This window comes from Peromyscus leucopus, chromosome 2, assembly GCF_004664715.2.
Source record: "Peromyscus leucopus breed LL Stock chromosome 2, UCI_PerLeu_2.1, whole genome shotgun sequence".
Classification (NCBI taxonomy): domain Eukaryota; kingdom Metazoa; phylum Chordata; class Mammalia; order Rodentia; family Cricetidae; genus Peromyscus; species Peromyscus leucopus.
The window spans coordinates 118,972,452-118,990,761 of NC_051064.1; the positions used below are offsets into that span (position 1 = coordinate 118,972,452).

Sequence of the window (18,310 nt, forward strand, 5' to 3'; positions counted from 1 at the left end):
CAGGTGAGTGTGTGTGTTTGTGCAGGTATGTATGTGTGTGTTTGTGCAGGTATGTGTGTGTGTTTGTGCAGGTATGTGTGTGTGTTTGTGCAGGTATGTGTTTGTGCAAGTATGTATGTGTGTTTGTGCAGGTATGTGTTTGTGCAGGTATGTGTTTGTGCAGGTATGTGTTTGTGCAGGTATGTGTGTGTGGGTATGAAGGCCAGAGGTCAACACTGGGTGTCGTCTTCAATAGCATCTCCACATTACTTGTTAAGACAGGGTCTCTGACCAAACCTGGAGCCCATCAGTTTGATTGGATTAACTGACCAGCGAGTCCCAGCAACCCTCCTGTCTCTGCCTCCTCAGCTCTAGGATAACAGTTGTGTACCACCAACCCCAGCTTTTTAGGTGGTTGCTGGCGACTGGAGCGCGGGTCCTCAAATTGACACAGCGAGCATTTATTGAGCAAGCCATTTCTCCGGCTCCGTCATTTCCCTTTGTTTCAGTTTAGTCCCGGAGATGCTGGCAGGGCAGGATTCCTGTTTGGAAGTATCTCCTTTGCTTCCAAAACGTTGCTCTTTCCACCCCCTAGAATGCCAGATCTGAAAGGAGCTTGGGACCCCAATCTTTTTAGGGGTCCTCTGCTTCCGACCGGTGACTTGGTAGCCCAGGCATAGAATAGGTGGGGCATGGCTGTGAAAAGCATGACATTGGGGAGCCACATCTGTGGAGCATGCGCATCATGACTTCCTAGGTCAGTGGGGAAGGAGTGGGAGACCAGGGGAGCCACAACAAGGAGGCTAGGGCAGAGAGTGCATGGAGAGTGGGCAGCTCAGGAAACAGAGTCTCCCTAGGCTGGTGGCTCCATTTGGCTTCCCATTTAAAGGGGGAGGCTTAGATAGCCAAGAAGAAAAGGACTAATAAGAAAAATATTAAACTGCAGTGTGTGTGTCCCCGGGGGCTTCCTGTTGCCATGACTGACCTCCTGGAGAGCGCCATTCGTTCCCAAGCATGGCAGCTTTATAGGCACTTGTAGGCCTGCAAAGAACACCAATTTGCTGCTGCAGTTTGTTTTGATAACTGAAACTTTCAATAAATCTATATTAAAATCAAAGAGAAAATTAACTGGGCCCCAGCGAGGGGCACAAAGATAAGGGAGCACATTACCACCCTGGCCTCCACCACCCCACATCCATCTCTTAGTTCACATTCAGGTCACCAGGGAGATGAATGACGCAGGCTCGTGGGGAACAAGCCTGGGGAGAGCGGGGAGGAGAGGGGATGGCCAGGTTCAGGCCCCACTGATGATCCTGTCCAAGACCGCTGTCAGGGAAGAGGCAGTGGCAAGGGGGCGTGGTCAGAGCAGGACGAGGAGTTGGAGAAAGGGTGGGAGAGGCAAGAACAGTACTGACAGCCTGAACTGTCCATTTCCTGGACTTTTCAATGCCGTGAACTGTGCATCCTGGATTTAATTCTCACAACAGACATTAGTGCTAGCTCCACTCTGGAGATGAATATACGGAAACTTGGAGAGGTATTTGATTTGTCTAAGGTCAAAGCCACAGTCAGGACTCAGACCCTGGCTCTCTAGGAACCCATAGTCCTTATAAATGTACCATGCTGTCCTGTGCAGATTATAGGGACTAGAGCAGTGGTTCTCAACCTTCCTAAGGCTGCGACCCTTAAATACAGTCCCTCGTGTTGTGGTGACCTCCAGCCATAAAATTATTTCATTGCTCCTTCATAACTGTAATTTTGCTACTGCTATGAATCATAATGTAAATATCTGATATGCAGGATATCTGATATGCAACCCCCAAAGGGGTCATGACCCACAGGTTGAGAACCACTTGGACTAGATGGCAGCAGTTTTTACAGCCTCTGGATAAAAGTTCAGATCTGGCCTGGGTTCTCTTAGCTGTACCAAGTTGGGGGCTGCCATGCACTGCGCTTGGGGTCAGCATTTCCTACCCTTTCAATGGTTGGTTGAAGTCTATCGTGTGACTTTTCCTGAAGAGTCTACCTCTGTTCACCCCAGCTATGGAGGGCAAGGACACCCCAAAGAAGCAATTCTATCCGAGTCCCGCTTGGTGCACCAATGAGCTTATCGGGTTACACACAAGAGCATGAATGCAGGGTTAGCTTGGAGTAACACGGACGACTTGGGCAGCTGCCTCACCAAACACCCTGTCCCAGCTTGGGTAACGACTTAGGAAAGCTATGTCACTCTAGTGCCCCTCGGGCAACTTAGGGGCAGCCTCACAGCCAGGCTGGACTCTTCTCAACAATGGCTCCCCCCTCTTCTAGCCCCGGGAAGGGGCAGACCCAGGCGAGACCTCCCCCATCTCTCCAGTGGGAATGTTAACAAGCCGGATCCTGTGAGTGCCTTGGGCAGGTGATCCCAGCAGCCGTGATTCAAGAAGCGAATAATCACAGGCAATCTGGAGGCAATGGCCACACAAAGTCTCAGCCTTGGTGGCCGCTTTGCTGCTGCCTTGTCCTGTCTTGGGGTCTTGTTTTCATTGGTCACTTTAGACTGCCTAGGATGTGCCCAACTTTGTTCATCTGCCACCCCAGCTAAACCTCAACTCCAGGGCCTTGGCCACTTGTTAGTAGAGAGCCCATATGCCGTTCTTACCATGGCATCTGGCTATTTGACCTGCCTTTGGCAGTTAGGTTTGACACAGCTTCCACTGTGCCCGCTGTGCCCGCTGTGCCCGCTGTGTTGGGGTTGCAGTGGACCCAGGTGATCAAACCGGAGGCTTTAACACAGTTTTTAGTCTCAGAGGAGCAGCTGTTCTCCATGGTGTGAGATCTGCCATTCCATTAGCTACTGGAACGGTGGAGACTACAACCTTTTTCTTTTTCCCTGTTTCTTTCTTTGTTTCTTTTTTTGGTTTTTAGAGACAGGGTTTTTCTGTACAGCCCTGGCTGTCCTGGAAAACACTCTGTAGACCAGGCTGGCCTCAAACTCAGAGATCCGCCTGCCTCTGCCTCTCAAGTGCTGGGATTAAGGGCATGTGCCACGACCACCCAGCTTTTTTTCTCTGCTTCTAATGTGATCATTCTATATTATCCATTTTGGATACAATCTACTAAGAGAAACTGTTTTCTTTGCTACCCTGGCAAACTTGGTAATACACTACTTGGTAGTTTCATCCCTCCCTTCCATTACTTCTTTCTTCCTTACTCTCTCTGTTCCCTAGGCTAAGACTTCCCAGTTAAATCTAAGTATATAAGCTTCGTCACCTGCTCGACTCTATTTTCTAGGGCCTGGCTTGTGCTTCCTCCTCCTTTCCTCCTCCCTCCTCCCCCCTTGTTCTTCTAATGTGTATGGGTGTTTTGCCTGCATGCATGTTTGTACACCACAGATTGCTGGGAGCTGGGGATACATACACAAAATGGCAACAGTAAAAAAGTTTCTCAATGTGAAATGGCAAAAAAAAGTAACTCAAAATCCACTATGTGAAGAGTCCCAGGTGTTTCTGGACGTGCCCATTCACGTTGTATTGTAGGACCCCACTGCAGCTGTGGCCTTAAACACACACTGTACAGCTTTGCACTGTGGGGGCTGTCACCCCACTCGACAGCAACCAACGCTGTGTGAAACACCTGGGCTCAGCTTCAAGCCTACTGTCTGTTGTGAACCGCAGTGTTCTTACTGCATGTGTAAAGTATGCTGCTCTTAAAGAAACAGAACGCTTTAATTATGGAAAAAAATCTTTTACTGTTTTCCTATCATCATTCCCTAGTCCATGGAAGTGTCAAAATAGTCTATCTTTGGATTGGATTGTGTTAGAATGTTTGAGTTTTCAAAATTGCTGTTTGAGTTGCTGACTTGAATTTTATGTGTATATAGAAAAAAAATCACTAAGTGAATTTTCAACGATCTCTGAAATGGTGCTAAGCATTATGTCCTGGTGGCTTTTCTGTCAACCTGATACAAGCCAGATCATCTGGGAAAGGAACCTCAGTAGAGAAGATGCCTCCATCAGATGGCCTGTGGGAAAATCTTTGGGGGCACTTTCTTGGTTGATGGTTGATGTGGAAAGGCCCAGCCCACTGGGAATAGTGCCACCCTGGATTGGTGGTCCTGGGCTAATTAGGATTTCTATTGCTGTGAAAAGACACCATGACCACGGCAACTCTTATAAAGGAAAACATTTATTTAATTGGCTGGCTAACAGTTTCAGAGGGTTAGTCCATTATCATCATGGTGAGACATGGTGGCATGCAGGCAGACACTGAAGAAGGAGCAGAGAGGCCTACATCTTGATCCGAAGGCAACAGTAGCAACTTGGTCACTGGGCATGACTTGAGCATATATGAGACCTCTAAGCCTGCCTCCACAGTGACATACTTCCTCCAACAAGACCACATCTACTCCAATAAGGCCACAACTTCCAATAGTGTCATTTCCTATGGCTAAGCATTCAAATGCATGAGATACATGAGGTTTTTTTTGTTTGTTTGTTTGTTTTTGTTTTTTAAGATAGGGTTTCTCTGTATAGCTTGGAGCCTGTCCTGGAACTCACTTTGTAGACCAGGCTGGCCTTGAACTCACAGAGATTTGCCTGGCTCTGCCTCCTGAGTGCTGGGATTAAAGCATACAGCACCACTGCCCAGCTTCAAATACATGGGTTTATGGGGGCTGTATCTATTCAAACTTCCACAGTAGCTGAGCAGGCCATGGTAAGCAGGTCAGTAAGCAACATTTGTCCATGTTCTCTACTTCAGTTTCTACCTTGAGGTTCCTGTCTTGAGTTCCTTCCCTGAATTCCCTTCAGGATGGACTGTGATTGGGATATGTAAACCAAACAAATCATTTCCTCCCCAAGTTGCTTTTGGTCACAGTGTTTCATCACAGCAAGAGAAAGCAACTAGAACAACATATTTCTGCCATTTGTGCTGCATATTTATGCAGAAAGGAGTTCATAGCACTGGTGATTATAAAATCAAAATATCCGTCAACCAAAAATGGTGAAGATGCTCTGTCCTGTAGTATCACATCTTCAGATTTAATTTAATCCCAGCACTTGGGAGGCAGAGGCAGGTTGATCTCTGTGAGTTTGAGGCCAGCCTGGTTTACAGAGCAACTTCCAAGACATCCAGAGATCTACAGAGAAACCATGTCTCAAAAAACTAAAAAACAAAACAAAAAAAAAAAAAGAAAGAAAAAAGAAAAAAAATAATTCTTTGGGTAAAAATAAATACAGCACCTATCTAATTGGTAGTATGCAAACTAGGTTTGTGGGGTTTTGCTTTTTCTTTTCTGAGTTTTTTTTTTTCAGACAGGTTCTCTCTAAAGAGCCCTGACTGTCCTGGAACTGTGTAGACCAGGCCTAGAATTCATAAAGATCATAAAGATTCTCCTGTCTCTGCCTCTCAAGTGCTGGGATTAAAGTCATACACCATCAAGTTTGGCCTAGAAACTGGTTTTTGTTCTTAATAAAAGGTAAAATTATATATATATATATATATATATATATATATATATAATTTATTTATATAATAAAATTTATTTTAAAATAAATTTTCGTGTGGCTTATTATCAGCAAATGTTGACTTGTATACCTATTTTCATTTTAGTTTTTCATTATTGGAGGTTGAATCTTGGACCTCACACATGTTAGGGAAATGATTTACCATTGAGGCCTCTTACTACTTTGTTATTTTGAGACAAAGTCCAGGCTGGCCTTGAACTAGCTCTGTAGCCTAGACAGGCCTTGAACTTTCAATTCTCCTGACTTCCATAGAGCTGGAATTACAGATTTCACCACCAGACATGGCTGTATACCTAGATACCCATGGTCATATAAAAATCCCTCCAGTGATGGGTGGTGGTGGCATATACCTTTAATCCCAACACTTGGGAGCTCTGTGAGTTTGAGGCCAGCCTGGTCTACAGAGTGAGATCCAGGGCACCCAGGACTACACTGAAAAACAAAACAAAACAAAATCCCTCCAGTGAAAAGGGGTCATGAGTGGAAAAAGTTTAAGAAGCCCTGTTCTAGAGCTGTACTGAAGAACCAAGACTTGAGAGAGCCAAAGGCTGCACTGGGTAGCTTTGTAAAACGCTAAATATAATACCAAGTCCTTACAGTGCTCTGTTATTTGAATATAGTTTCATGGTCTTTGTCCAAGGACAGTTCATGGCCTGGAGCTGCCCCTGGAAGCTGTACATTTGAGTCATAGAAGACCACAAAGAGTGCACCCTGGGTGGCAGTCAGAGGACATAGGGAAGGCTGTATGGAGGGTGCCGTTCAGGCTAAATCCTAAAACAAGGCCTCTGATCGATCAATCTCTCTCTCTCTCTCTCTCTCTCTCTCTCTCTCTCTCTCTCTCTCTCTCTCTCTCTCTCTCTCTCTCTGTCTTGATATTTTCTGTATCCTTTTTTAATTTCAGGGACTTGGTTTCCCCATCCTGCATTCTTGTCTGCTAAATTGGTGAATGGCCTTCCTTCCTTCCTTCCCTCCTTCCCTCCTTCCCTCCTTCCCTCCTTCCCTCTTCCTTCCTCCTTCCCTCCTTCCTTCCTTCCTTCCTTCCTTCCTTCCTTTCTTAAGACAGGGTCTCACTGTGTAGCTCAGACTGTCTGGAACTTGCTATTTAGACCAGGCTGGCCTCAAACTTACAGAAATCCACCTGCTTCTGCTTCCCAAGTGCTAAGATTAAAGGTGTGTGCCCCCACTCCTGAAGAAACTCTTACCTTTCTCTTTCTGTGCCGTAGCAGGCTTGGAACTTACTATGAGGCCCAGGCTGCCCGTGAATTCAGGCACCTCGGGCCTCAGCCTATGTGCTGAGAGTGTACTACCACAGCTCGCTTTGCTTACTTTGTTCTTTTTGGGAAAAAAACTGTGTGTGTGTGTGTGTGTGTGTGTGTGTGTGTGTGTGTGTGTGTGTGTGTTCTCTCCTTCAGTCATGCAAATCTTGGTGAATTGAACTCAAGTTGTCAGGTTTGGTGGTGGCAAGTGCCACAAGATACCCAAACCCATTGAGCCCTCTCCCTGGTGCTACTTTATTCTTATAGCCAAGGAAATTTTCTCTGCTTTGTTTTCAGGACAGGCCAGAGACAGGAAAGGCCATCTGTTCTGGATAGTTTTATTGCAACTTGTCACAAGCCAGAGTCATTTGGGAAGAGGGAAACTCAGCTGAGAAAATGCCCCCACCAGATTGGCCTGTGTGGTACATTTTCTTGATTGATGATTGGTAGAGGAGTGCCCAGCTCACCACGAGGGGTGCCGCCTCTGGGCTGGTGACCCTGGGAGCTGTTAGAAAGCAGGCTGAGCTTGGTGGTGGTGGCAATGGCGCACACCTTTAATCCCAACACTTGGGAGGCAGAAGCAGGTGGATTTCTGTGAGTTCCAGGCCAGCCTGGTCTACAGAGTCAGATCCAGGATTGTTAGGATTGTAGTCAGAATTGTTACACAGAGAAACTGTCTCGGAAAAAAGAAAAGAAAAGAAAAGAAAAGAAAAGAAAGCAGGCTGAGCTCAAGCGACAAAGAAATGCCAGTAAGCAGTGTTCCTCCGTGACCTCTGCTTCAGCTCTCTCCAGGTTCTTTCCTTGAGTTCTGCCCTGACTTCCTTCAACGATAAACTGTGGTGTATAAGTACAAGTGAAATCCACTCTTTCCTCCCCAAGTTGTGCTTTGGTCATGGTGTTTTGAAACCCAAAAGAAGACACCATCTAATGGCCTTGTATTTGTCTTACTTAATTTTTAGGTTTGTTTGTATATATTTATTTGTTCATTATTGTCCATCCCTCCCTGTTCCCTCTCCAACAGAAAATCACCTTGAGGATACAGGTTTTGTATGTCTTACTGTTTAATCACCAGCAACAGACAGTGCCTCGTACTGAATTATGAACCATGTTGACCACTGGGCTAACCTAGGTTAATGTTTATGTAACAACAGAAGGAAGAAGCCCCGGTTTCAGTTCCAAGAATTGGGGGATAGGCAAGCATGCCTCCACTTTCCTGACTGGGATGAGTGATATCTGTCTCTGCTTCTGTTTGTTCCCTCATTTGTCACAAACATTTTATTACACAGCTGCTCTGTGCCTGACACCATACTGGGGCTATCTGATGCAGTATGAACAATATGGAAATAATACCTCTCTTAAATGAGTTTAAATTCCCGGGAGACAGAAGGCAAGGAGACGGCAATTGTAAAGCACTGTGATCAGTTCTGTAGGTTCACAAGAGAACCACCTAACCCATTATGTGAATGAGATTAAAGAAGGCATTCCTTGATACGGGGATTACAGGCATTTCCAGCTCAGGCAGGGACCATTATGTTAAGATCTCAGAGGTGGCAGGGTGCAGGACTGATACCAACGGTGGCAGACAGAGGAGCTTGGTAACTCAAGATGGCTTACAAGACGGATCTGACTGACTGAGAGGATGTCAAAATCATCAGTGGCTTGGTTCAGACCGAAGAAGCTGCTTTCCATTTCATAACGTGGTATAATGACTTCCCAGTGAAGCGTAGCTAAGATGGAGACACTCACCCATTGCTTTAGGCGTAAATTCTTCCCAGCTGCCTGGAGAGACCGAGGAAGTCCCCCTACAGCTGTGATCAGAATCCTTTTAACCCCGACATTTCCTCTGAGAGGGCCTGAACAAGCCAGTGGCTTCTTCCTTAGAGAGGCCCTTCAGAAATCTAAGCATTTTTTTTTTTTCTTAGCCGAATTCGCCTCTCTTCTTTCCAGATCTCCCTCAGGCCCGTATCAGAAAGTAATGATTACTTGTTGACGAATGAATCACAGAAGGTGTCGCCTGAAGAGAACATCCCCTAAGCCCAGACTCACCGTGTGCTTACAGTGAACGTGGGGGAAAGAAGTAGAGAATCTGAGTTATTCTAAGCCTGACGAAGTTTTCGGTTTATTTTATTATTAGTACCATTTATTTATTTTTAAGAAAATCCCTTTCACTGTTCAGAAGTGACCCTCCCCTTCTCTTCTGAATACGTGTCTCCTCCAAACTACAAGTCCCACAAGGCCCAGCGCCAACGGTCACCATCTTGACACACCTTAGCGCGCATGTCGGCGGGAGAGAGAGCGTTTGGGGAGAAGAAGCCCCGCCTCACTGTAGTTCATTGGCTAAAGGCGCCAGCGGCGGGCTCAGCGGTTGGCTACTGCGCCCGCCCGTCCACCGCGTCGGTCGGGGTCAGAGTGCGCGGAGGTGAGTCGGTGTGTTGTGGACTCGTGGTGCTGGCTGCCGCTGTTGAGGCGGCCTGGAACGGGCTGTGGGGAGCGGGCGGAGCTGGCCCTGCTTCTGCCTGGTCAGCGCCGCAGGCGGCGCGGGCCGTGCCCGCTGCCATCAACTGCCCCAAGCGCCTGCTGAGGCCGAGGGAGACGTCGGGGCCTGCACCTGGAGAGAGCCTGCCGCGCTGGCCCGGAGGAGGGGGCGTTGCCATGGCGACAGCCTCTCCGGCAGCTGACGGGGGGCGGGGGCGGCCCTGGGAAGGAGGGCTGGTCTCCTGGCCCCCTGCCCCTCCCCTTACGCTCCCTTGGACCTGGATGGGCCCGAGCTGGGGGCAACACCCTGGGGTGGGTGAGATTGAGAGGGGCCCCCAGCTTGGGTCCTGGTTAATGCATGCGGGGTGTGGGTCGTGGCGCGCACACTTAATGCAGCCGGGGATACTGGCCCGTGTGCTCACCCTGTGGATGCATGTTCTAACTCTTGGCGAAGGGGGAGCTGGGGTTGGGGGAGGGGGTGGAGCTGGGCTGTGCAAGATAGGTTGGGTGAGTTGATGAAAGGCCCTGATTTGAGATTACTGAAGAAGAGAGATATATGACCAGAGAAAATAGAAACAGATTAAGGAATTAGTAGATATATAGAGTACCCTCTCTGCATCCCGGCACACGCACACAGCACACACGTTAGCACTTGACTTCCTTGTGAGTTACAAGCCGTGGGTAATAATGATGGCGGACAGAGTGAAGAAAGGGCCTTAACCCGGGTAGCTTTTTATATGCCTTTATTGCAAATGACCCAGCAACAGGTGTTTTCTTAAAACAAAGAAACCATGACTTGGGTTGAGTTCTTGCAAAATGTCAGCTGCTGGATGTTGACCTGGAAGATGCTGGGTATGGGGCCCCTCATCTGGAGATGAGGATTTTGCAGTGACTAGGGCCAACAATTGTCTCTGGCCATTTTTATGGCATTCATTTGCTAGTGCTTTTCATTGGTTTCCCAGTGTAAGGGCAGCAACACGTGAATCCCTTTGACTAAAGACCATACTCTGTTTGACTAGAGTAGGTTGTGATTGGCTGAATGATTTTTGTCTGTAGAGTTTGTACCAGAAACTGGCTTCATCAAATTCAGCTTTATTGTGACTTTATCATGCACCGTAGACCTTGTTTTAGTGGGTTCGTTCTTGGACCTTAAGTATATTATACTTGAATCCCCTACCATTTAAAGGCCAATTTATAAACAGTGACTTGGAGTGTGACTCCACTAATGTGTGCCTGTGATCTTGGTTAGAAACCCACTTGGCTGACGGTCTGCAGGTGCTGAATGGGGGAAGGGAACTGCCGGGAAGTGATTGATAAGGTTTCCTTTATGGATTCTGTGGTGCTTCACTGGAGCTCAGAGCACTTTGGCAACTTAAGCACTCCAAATTAAAAGCTCATTAACAATTCCTGCCCAAAGATCTTGTAAATAATCAGCTAGCTAGGTCTTGGAGCTTGGCTAAGAGCTCTCCCTCCTACTTGAAATTTCCAAAAAGAAGTGCTTTCATTCCATTTCATTTTGGAAAGTTTACTCAGTGGTGGGATAAGTTGGGAATCAGGATAGAATAAAGTCTTATGTGTGGAATGGCAGACAGGAATATATTGGTTCCAGTTGTAGATGTTTGTGCACAGGGCTTCACTATCCTAAAAGATCATGTCTGTGATTTCTGCTCCTTTAGAATATCTGAAGTAGGTGATAAATATGATAGATATTCCTTGATGCTTTTTTTTTTTTTTTTTTTTTTTTTTTTCTTGAGACAGGGTTTCTCTGTGTAGCTTTGCGCCTTTCCTGGGACTCACTCTGTAGACCAGGCTGGCCTCGAACTCACAGAGATCCGCCTGGCTCTGCCTCCCGAGTGCTGGGATTAAAGGTGTGTGCCACGACTGCCCGGCACAGGGTTTTATGACTTTTGTAACAATTTTTTTTTTTTTTTTTTTTCCGGAGCTGAGGACCAAACCCAGGGCCTTGAGCTTGCTAGGCAAGCGCTCTACCACTAAGCTAAATCCCCAACCCCTCCTTGATGCTTTTAAAATATTGTTATTTTTTAGATGGACTTGATGTGTAGCCCTGGCTGGCCTTTCTTGCATGTGCCATCCATGCTTGGCTCCCTTGATGTGTTGATTTGGGATTTGGTTAGCTTGACTTTCCTAGAATTTGAGGCAGACTTGGAAGTATTTTGAAAGTGTTTCCTGATCTGTATTTCCATTCCAGTTACCACCTATAAGTTTGTGGCAATGAACCCTTCTCTTCAGTCCTGGCTCATCCCCAGTTCTTGAATTCTGAATATTGCTAGCCTTGTGTCCTTGTCTGATAGGATTCTGAAGTTATCCAGTGAGCCACCACTTCATGACCATCTTTCTTAGTTGAGGCTCAGATATTATGAGTATTTGGTATTTCTAGAAGATAAACTTCATTAGGGAGAACAATATATCAGAGAACATGAAATCCGTAATTCATATATATACAACACACTTATATATATATGTATATGTATATATATATGTATATGTGTGTATATATATATATATATGTATCTATCAGTTAATGGCATCTGAAAGGTCTTTAGGGCCATTGTCTTCTACAGAGATAGCCATATCCCAAAGTTTGAATTTATGAGTTTGAGCTAAGAGTGACCCTTAATGAGGATTTAAACCTTTGAATTGAAATATACCTGTTGCAGAGATGTGTGTTTGTCCACAGCATTGGGGCTTTCCAGCTCTCACAGACCCTTCAGCGACTCCAGCTGCCAGTCTTGGCATCTTCGAAGTAAGGAGAGGTGAGAATCCTGTTGCATGATCTCGTTTGGTGTCTGACTGTTTGGGTTTGGTGGGTATGTGATGGGGGCCGGTGCAGATTGCATTTTTCTGTAGCTTTTTCCAGTTCTGTCATGATTTGCTTTTTTTAAAATCTCCTTAATACTGGGGAATGAACCCAGGACCTTGCAACATGCTAGGCAAGCATGCCACCATTGAACAAAATTCCTAGTCTTTCCTCTCTCCTCCCCCCCCCCTCTTTTTTCTCTTTTTAAACTTATATTTGATCTTAACTAATTGACCAGACTGGCCTCAGACTTGTAATGCTCCTGCTTCAGACTCTACCTAGTAGCTGGGATTATAAGCATGGACTACCATGCCCAACCATGATTTCTTTAATAGACACCTCATAAGTACCTTGCCTTTAGGGTAACTGAGTAGAGCTAGAATAGCCCTATATTCTGAGAAATACTCATCTTAATTCAACAGTAAGACCACCTCACATACGGCTTTTGTGATATATTTTTGTTTGATATATTTGTGTTACCTCTGAGTGAATGGTCGCTAGTCTCCAAGGTGAACTTTTGATGATTGCTACCCAGGGATTTGGGAGTCATTTGTTCAATAACTAAGGCCCAAACATTTTGCTAGTTGCTGGGATACAGTAGTCAACAAGACTGTCCATGATATCCAAAAGCTTTCAGTTCCATAGGAGAGACCACTAGGAATGCAGCAATTATGATATACCCAATAAGTAAAGTAAGGGACCTAAGTTCTCTGGGACTACAGGAGTGACCTTACCCTGGATTTCTAGACTCTGGGGTGGCTTCCCAGAGGAATCAACCTCCTTCCCTAAAATTAAACACACGAGGGACCGAGTATCAGACCTTTGTTGAGTTTGAGGAAGTCCAGTGTAATTAAAAGGCCGGTGGGAAATGAAGCAGGCAAGGTGAGCAGAGGCTAGGGCCTTAGAAACTCCAGTTAGATGGTGTGAGGGTGAGCAGAAGGGGGGACATAAAAAAGACTAAAGGTTAGCAAGCTTTTCTAGAAAGGACAGGAGTAGATACTTAGGCTTTGTGACTCTTTTACAACTATACAGCTTGTAGTGAGCATTTCAGCAGCTATGGATGGTGTGAAAGTGAACATGACTGTGTTCTAGTAAAACTTTATAAAGGTGGCAGCTGGATTTGGCCCATGGACCATAGTTTGCCTATCTCTAGATCAGAACATTAAGAAGCCACTGAAAGATTGTAAAAAGCTCAGGGTGGTGGTATACTCCTGTAATCAGGAGGCTAAGTCAGGAGGATCACTGATTCAAGCCCAGCCTGTGCTACATACCAAAACAGAAAGAAAAAGGAAAAATATCAAGATTATAATTGTGAGGTTTATGTTGTGGAAAGCTTGTTTTGATATTAGTGTGAAGAATGGATTGAAGGGGCAGATAAAACTGGAAGCAGAGAGAACAGTAGAGAGTCTGGGGTAGCATATTCCTCTTATGTGGCAGTTTTGTGGTCCTTAAGGATCAAACTAAATATAATTGGTGTGTGTGTGTGTGTGTGTGTGTGTGTGTGTGTGTGTGTGTTAGTATTAATTCTCTTTACTAATTTTATGTCTGTCTAATGGCACTTAAAAGGTGTCTATCAGAGAATTTCTTGGAAATGCCAGCCAGCTAGTGTTTTACAGATTGGAAAAGATAAAGGAAGAGAGTCAGCATACAGTGAATTAAAATGTTTTGAAAACTATCTTCTGTTGAAGGAAGTATGGCCTGAATGGAGCCCTTAAAGGGAATCTTCATTTTAGAGTTCCCAGCTTAATAGCTAGGAACTGTTTGAGTTGTATATTTAGAAACTGACGTGTGTTCCTAGACTTTCTAGGCAGTTGTCCTTATTCTGTATGTCCTACTTGGTCTCTTCTTTCCTTGCCTGTAGCAGACTGATAACCCATGCCTGATTTTGGAAATGTCTGTCAGATCAGGTGTGATGGTGTGTCTCAGGCAGGTGGCCAATAAATTTGTTTGTTGAGTGTGAGAAGTTGACAGCCAGAATTCCACTCTGCTCCTTCCCTCTTTCTTCCTCTTCCTCTCTGAGCCCCAGTGTACTCCCAGCAATGGAGGGAAGCACAAATTTCTGAGAGTGGTGTTTCTGGGACCTTGGACAAGTCGACTTACCTCTCTTGAGTTTCACTTTGCTGTCTACAATGGAGATTTGGGATTTAATAGCATTGTTTAAAGGCTTTGGTGATGTAGAGGAAGCTCTTAGTAGTGTATTGTACTGGTTTGTTTCTTTTAATTCTTAGACAGGCTCCCAATGTGGCTGGTCTGAAACTCTCTACGTAGACCAAGCTAGCCTTGATCTCATAGAGATCTGTTTGCCTTTGCCTCCCAAGTGTCAGAACTAAAGGCGGGAGCTACTACTAATATTCTGCACAGAATCAGGAAATAGTTGGGTGATCTGAGTTTTGGCTTCTTAAGCTTTGTGTCCACACAGTTTTCATTGTGTCCATATGGTAAAAGCTTAGTTAGCCTACAGGAGTCAGTTATAACTAAAGCAAGGCATGATTTTACACCGTGGAAAATTTGCACAGAGTAGGAGTTCCATAGTCCACACCATCAGTAGAGTGAATGGATTAAGCATCTTCCCAAGATTTACCCATGTTACTAGCCTTCCTCCCTGTTTGGGGTCATTTATTAGTGTTGGCACATTACTGGCCCTGCATCTTTGTAAAGTGCCTCTTGAATGTTTTTGTTACTTTCCCCTCCCACTCAGGGAAATGAGTCATGAGTGGTCTGTTTTGGTTTTCTTGCTACCATGTGAGGAAACCCAGGCAAAAGAAGGTTGTATTGAGTTGCCTAAGATCACAGTGTAAGGTACTGTTGAAGCTAGTGCAGACTTGCCTCCAGATGAAATTGTGCTAGTTGACTGTTTTGATTTCTCTTCCCTTGAGTGAGAGATGTATAGTTGTTGTACAGTTGATGATGCCCCATCCATTCTGCTAGACTTTGTTTGAATCCTGCTTTATTTATTTGGTTCTGTTGGGTTTTAATTGATGATTTTGAGGACTAGATGTGTTGGGAAGCAGATTCCCTTTGGGTTGTTGTTTTTAGCTTCTTCCTCCTTTGGGGGACATTCCTTGGGGAACCTTGGGTTAGGAGGGATTGCTTTGATATGTTCAAAATTGTGCCTTGTGCCCCACAGCTACAGGTAAAATCAAAAGGCAGATAATTTATGGGAGTGTCAGAGCTGGCCGCTGGCACCTCAGAAGGCCATTAGTATGCCTGTTCAGACCCTCTGTGTCCTTGCGATTGATTCCTTTTTGCATGAGTCTGATTTGGGAAGCTGTAGATTTGTGGGCAGTGATTGGATGTGACAGTCCAAACACCAGACACTAAATTAATCCTTTTAATAGTATTCCTACACCAAGGCAATATTCTCTCTCTCTCTCTCTCTCTCTCTCTCTCTCTCTCTCTCTCTTCTCTCTTTCTCTCTTTCTCTTTGAGAAATGGCAGAAAGAGAAAGAAGGGATGGAAGGAAGCTGACTAGCTTTGTTTGGTGTGCTTTGGCTGTGCTATGTCTAGCATGTTGTACTTCTAGAGTAGTTGGCATTGTGGCTTTGGCATATTAATTCATTTAGCAAGTCTTTATTTTCTTAATTGTGCCTGATTATGTGCTGGGAGCAAAGAAATGAATAAAATGTAGTTGCTGCTTTTAAGAAACTCTGTTTCCAGATTTCTAAAACTCATGTACCATTTAGATTAAAACTTGGTGCTCCTCTTTCAAGCTGTGTGAAAATTTGAAATGCATGAAAATGCCTAACAAGAAAACAGTTACAAAATGTGCTTTTTATGCACACACAATGCTTGTTCTTACATCCACATGTATGCAGAGCTCTGCTGCTGCCCTCCATCCTTCCTCATGGAGTCTTTGACAATTGTTAGTAGCAGAAGAGACAGGTACTTAGTGTATCACCATAGAATGGGAAGACACTGTACTACTGGGTCACATGGAAGCCATTAACTTTATCATGGGGTATCAGAGAAATCTACAAAAAGGGCAGGATTTATCTGGGTTTCAAAGAAAGTGTTAATTTGCTGGTGAAAAATAGCAGTGCTTTCCAAAACAGAAGGAGCAGCATTTTTCAAGGCCCAGATTTGTAGAAAGAAATGCCACATTTGGGGACTTGAGCAAGAGCTAACTGGGCCTGTGCCTCTGCTTCCTTGAGTTTCTCACTCTAAGATGAGAAGAACCACACCTCTGGAATTGTGTGTGTGTATGGAAGAGGCTTGGAGATCCTTGTACTGCACTGCAGTTATTTTAATCCAATATGCCCCTAACTATTGCTGCTGCGTTTGTGCTCAAGCTAAAGTGTATTTTATTTGTTACTTGTTTAGTTTTTTGAGACAGAGTTTCTCTGTGTAGCTCTGGCTGTCCTGGAGCTCACTCTGTAGACCAGGCTGGCCTTTAGAGATCCACCTGCCTCTGCCTCCTGAGGGCTGGGATTAAAGGTGTGCACCACTACCACCCGACTAAAATGTATTTTTTAAAAATAAAATAGACACCTCTCTTTCTCTCTCTCTCTCTCTCTCTCTCTCTCTCTCTCTCTCTCTCTCTCTCTCTCTCCACACACGCACACACGCACAATTTAGATGGTTTAGATTTCATTATTGCTTAAGGTTAAGTTATTTTTACTTAAAAATCACACCTTACCTCAAAAGAAGAATTGAAGTTGATATGAATTATTAGTCCTGTGAAATGGTGAAATCAATCAAGTAGGGAAATGAGAGCCATTGAACATGGAAGAGGAAAGTAGAGCCCACAAGGAATTGGGTGCCCTGAGCCTCAGTTTCCTCATGTGTAAGAAAGGAATACAGTTACTGTTTTGCATGATTATTAGAGGATTAAATGAGACAAAAAATGTAGCTTACTAGCACAGTGCCTGGCTTACAATAGGTTTTCAGAAATTGGCATTTTCCTTTCCTCATTCTCATGTGTTGACAATAGTAACTCCCTTTTATTGAACATGTACTAGTATGGTTGACTTGAACCCAAAGATAGAAGTATCATTACCAAGAGTGGGTAGTAGAATTAGGACTTGAATAAAAGTTTGTCTAATACCAATATTTTAATAACTGTGCTGTCCTGACTCTGCTTCAGCATTAGCTTACCATCTAGAATGAAAGAGACTGGAAGGCTTTGAACAGCCTTGGATACTACTGTTGTAGATAGATTTGCAAGGGTGGGGCATACTTAGAGGATGGCCATACTGTGGCTTCCTCATCTCTGGCTTTATCTTTGTTGTTTTAGGAAAGAAGGTTTGTCATTGAGAGACATCTGATTTGTAGGACTTAGTGAAGAGACATTGTTCAGCTTTGGCCTCCAGAAAGAGTTTGCAAGTGGGCATGGCTGGTGGGTTAGCAAACAGCAGGCAGAGCTTAAAGAATTGCCTCTTGGGTTGCCTTGAGCTGCTGAGATGGCCTGATTGATGTCATCAGAATTTGTGTTCCTGACAGCTTTTGATGAGGACTTCAGTGTTGCTGGTGGCTTGGGGTTAGCATCTGTTTCTGATGTCAGAGAGCTCTGCTAGCCCTGTCTGGAAGCAGCAGTGACTGTGGCTATAGGCCAAGGCAGAGAAGGGGGTGGAGAGGAGAGTGTTCCATTGAGTTCCATTGGAGTTCCTGCTGTTTCCTTCCCACTCTGGAGCTATCAGAAAGTTGAAATTGCAAGGAATTTGAGGCTTGTTGTGTGTAGCCGTTAGCAGACTAGCCAGAATCCTGGGGCTCTTGCTTCTTCTGTGAGAGTGCAGAGAAGCTTGAGTTTGAGGCCTGCTTGTTGCATTGGAGTGAGTAGTGGTCTAAAAGCCTGATGTTGGCATCTTGGGTTTTGTTATTGCTCTTCTCTCCCCCTTTCCCTCCCTTCCTCCATCCATTCTTTCCTTTGTTTGAGACAGGGTCTCACCACATAGCTCTTTTGTTGACCTCCAGCTCACAGAGATCTGCCTTCCTCTACCTCCTGCATGCTGAGATGAAAGGTCTGCACCACCATGCCTGGCTATTTCTCTTTCTTTTTTCTTTTCTTTTTTTTTCTTTTCTTTCCGAGACAGGGTTTCTCTGTGTAGCACTGGCTGTGCTGGAACTCACTCTGTAGACCAGGCTGTCATCGAACTCACAGAGATCCACCTGCCTCTGCCTCTCAAATTCTGGGATTAAATGTGTGCTCCACCACCACCCGGCTCCATTTCTTTCTTGTCTATGAGTCTTGGGATACCTTTCCTCTTTCTGGCTTCTCTCTTGCTGGCTGGCTTGTGTTTGCCTCTAAAGTTTTCTTCCTTTTTGACTGTGATTTTCGC

General features: G+C 45.0%; 1 protein-coding gene across 7 annotated transcripts in view; it reads left to right on the forward strand.

Annotated features, from left to right (window-relative positions):
• Window positions 1-9,128: 9,128 nt before the first annotated feature.
• Window positions 9,129-18,310, forward strand: part of Eri3 (ERI1 exoribonuclease family member 3) — a 133,196-nt gene continuing 124,014 nt past the window's right edge. For 3 of the 7 annotated variants that reach the window (XM_028893180.2, XM_028893182.2, XM_037202864.1), the window contains exons 1-2: window positions 9,168-9,529; window positions 11,916-11,991. In XM_028893180.2, the coding sequence (XP_028749013.1) occupies window positions 9,395-9,529; window positions 11,916-11,991 (211 nt within the window). In that variant the 5' untranslated portion in view covers window positions 9,168-9,394. The other 4 variants (XM_028893183.2, XM_028893185.2, XM_028893184.2 and 1 more) reach the window with 4 other exon arrangements.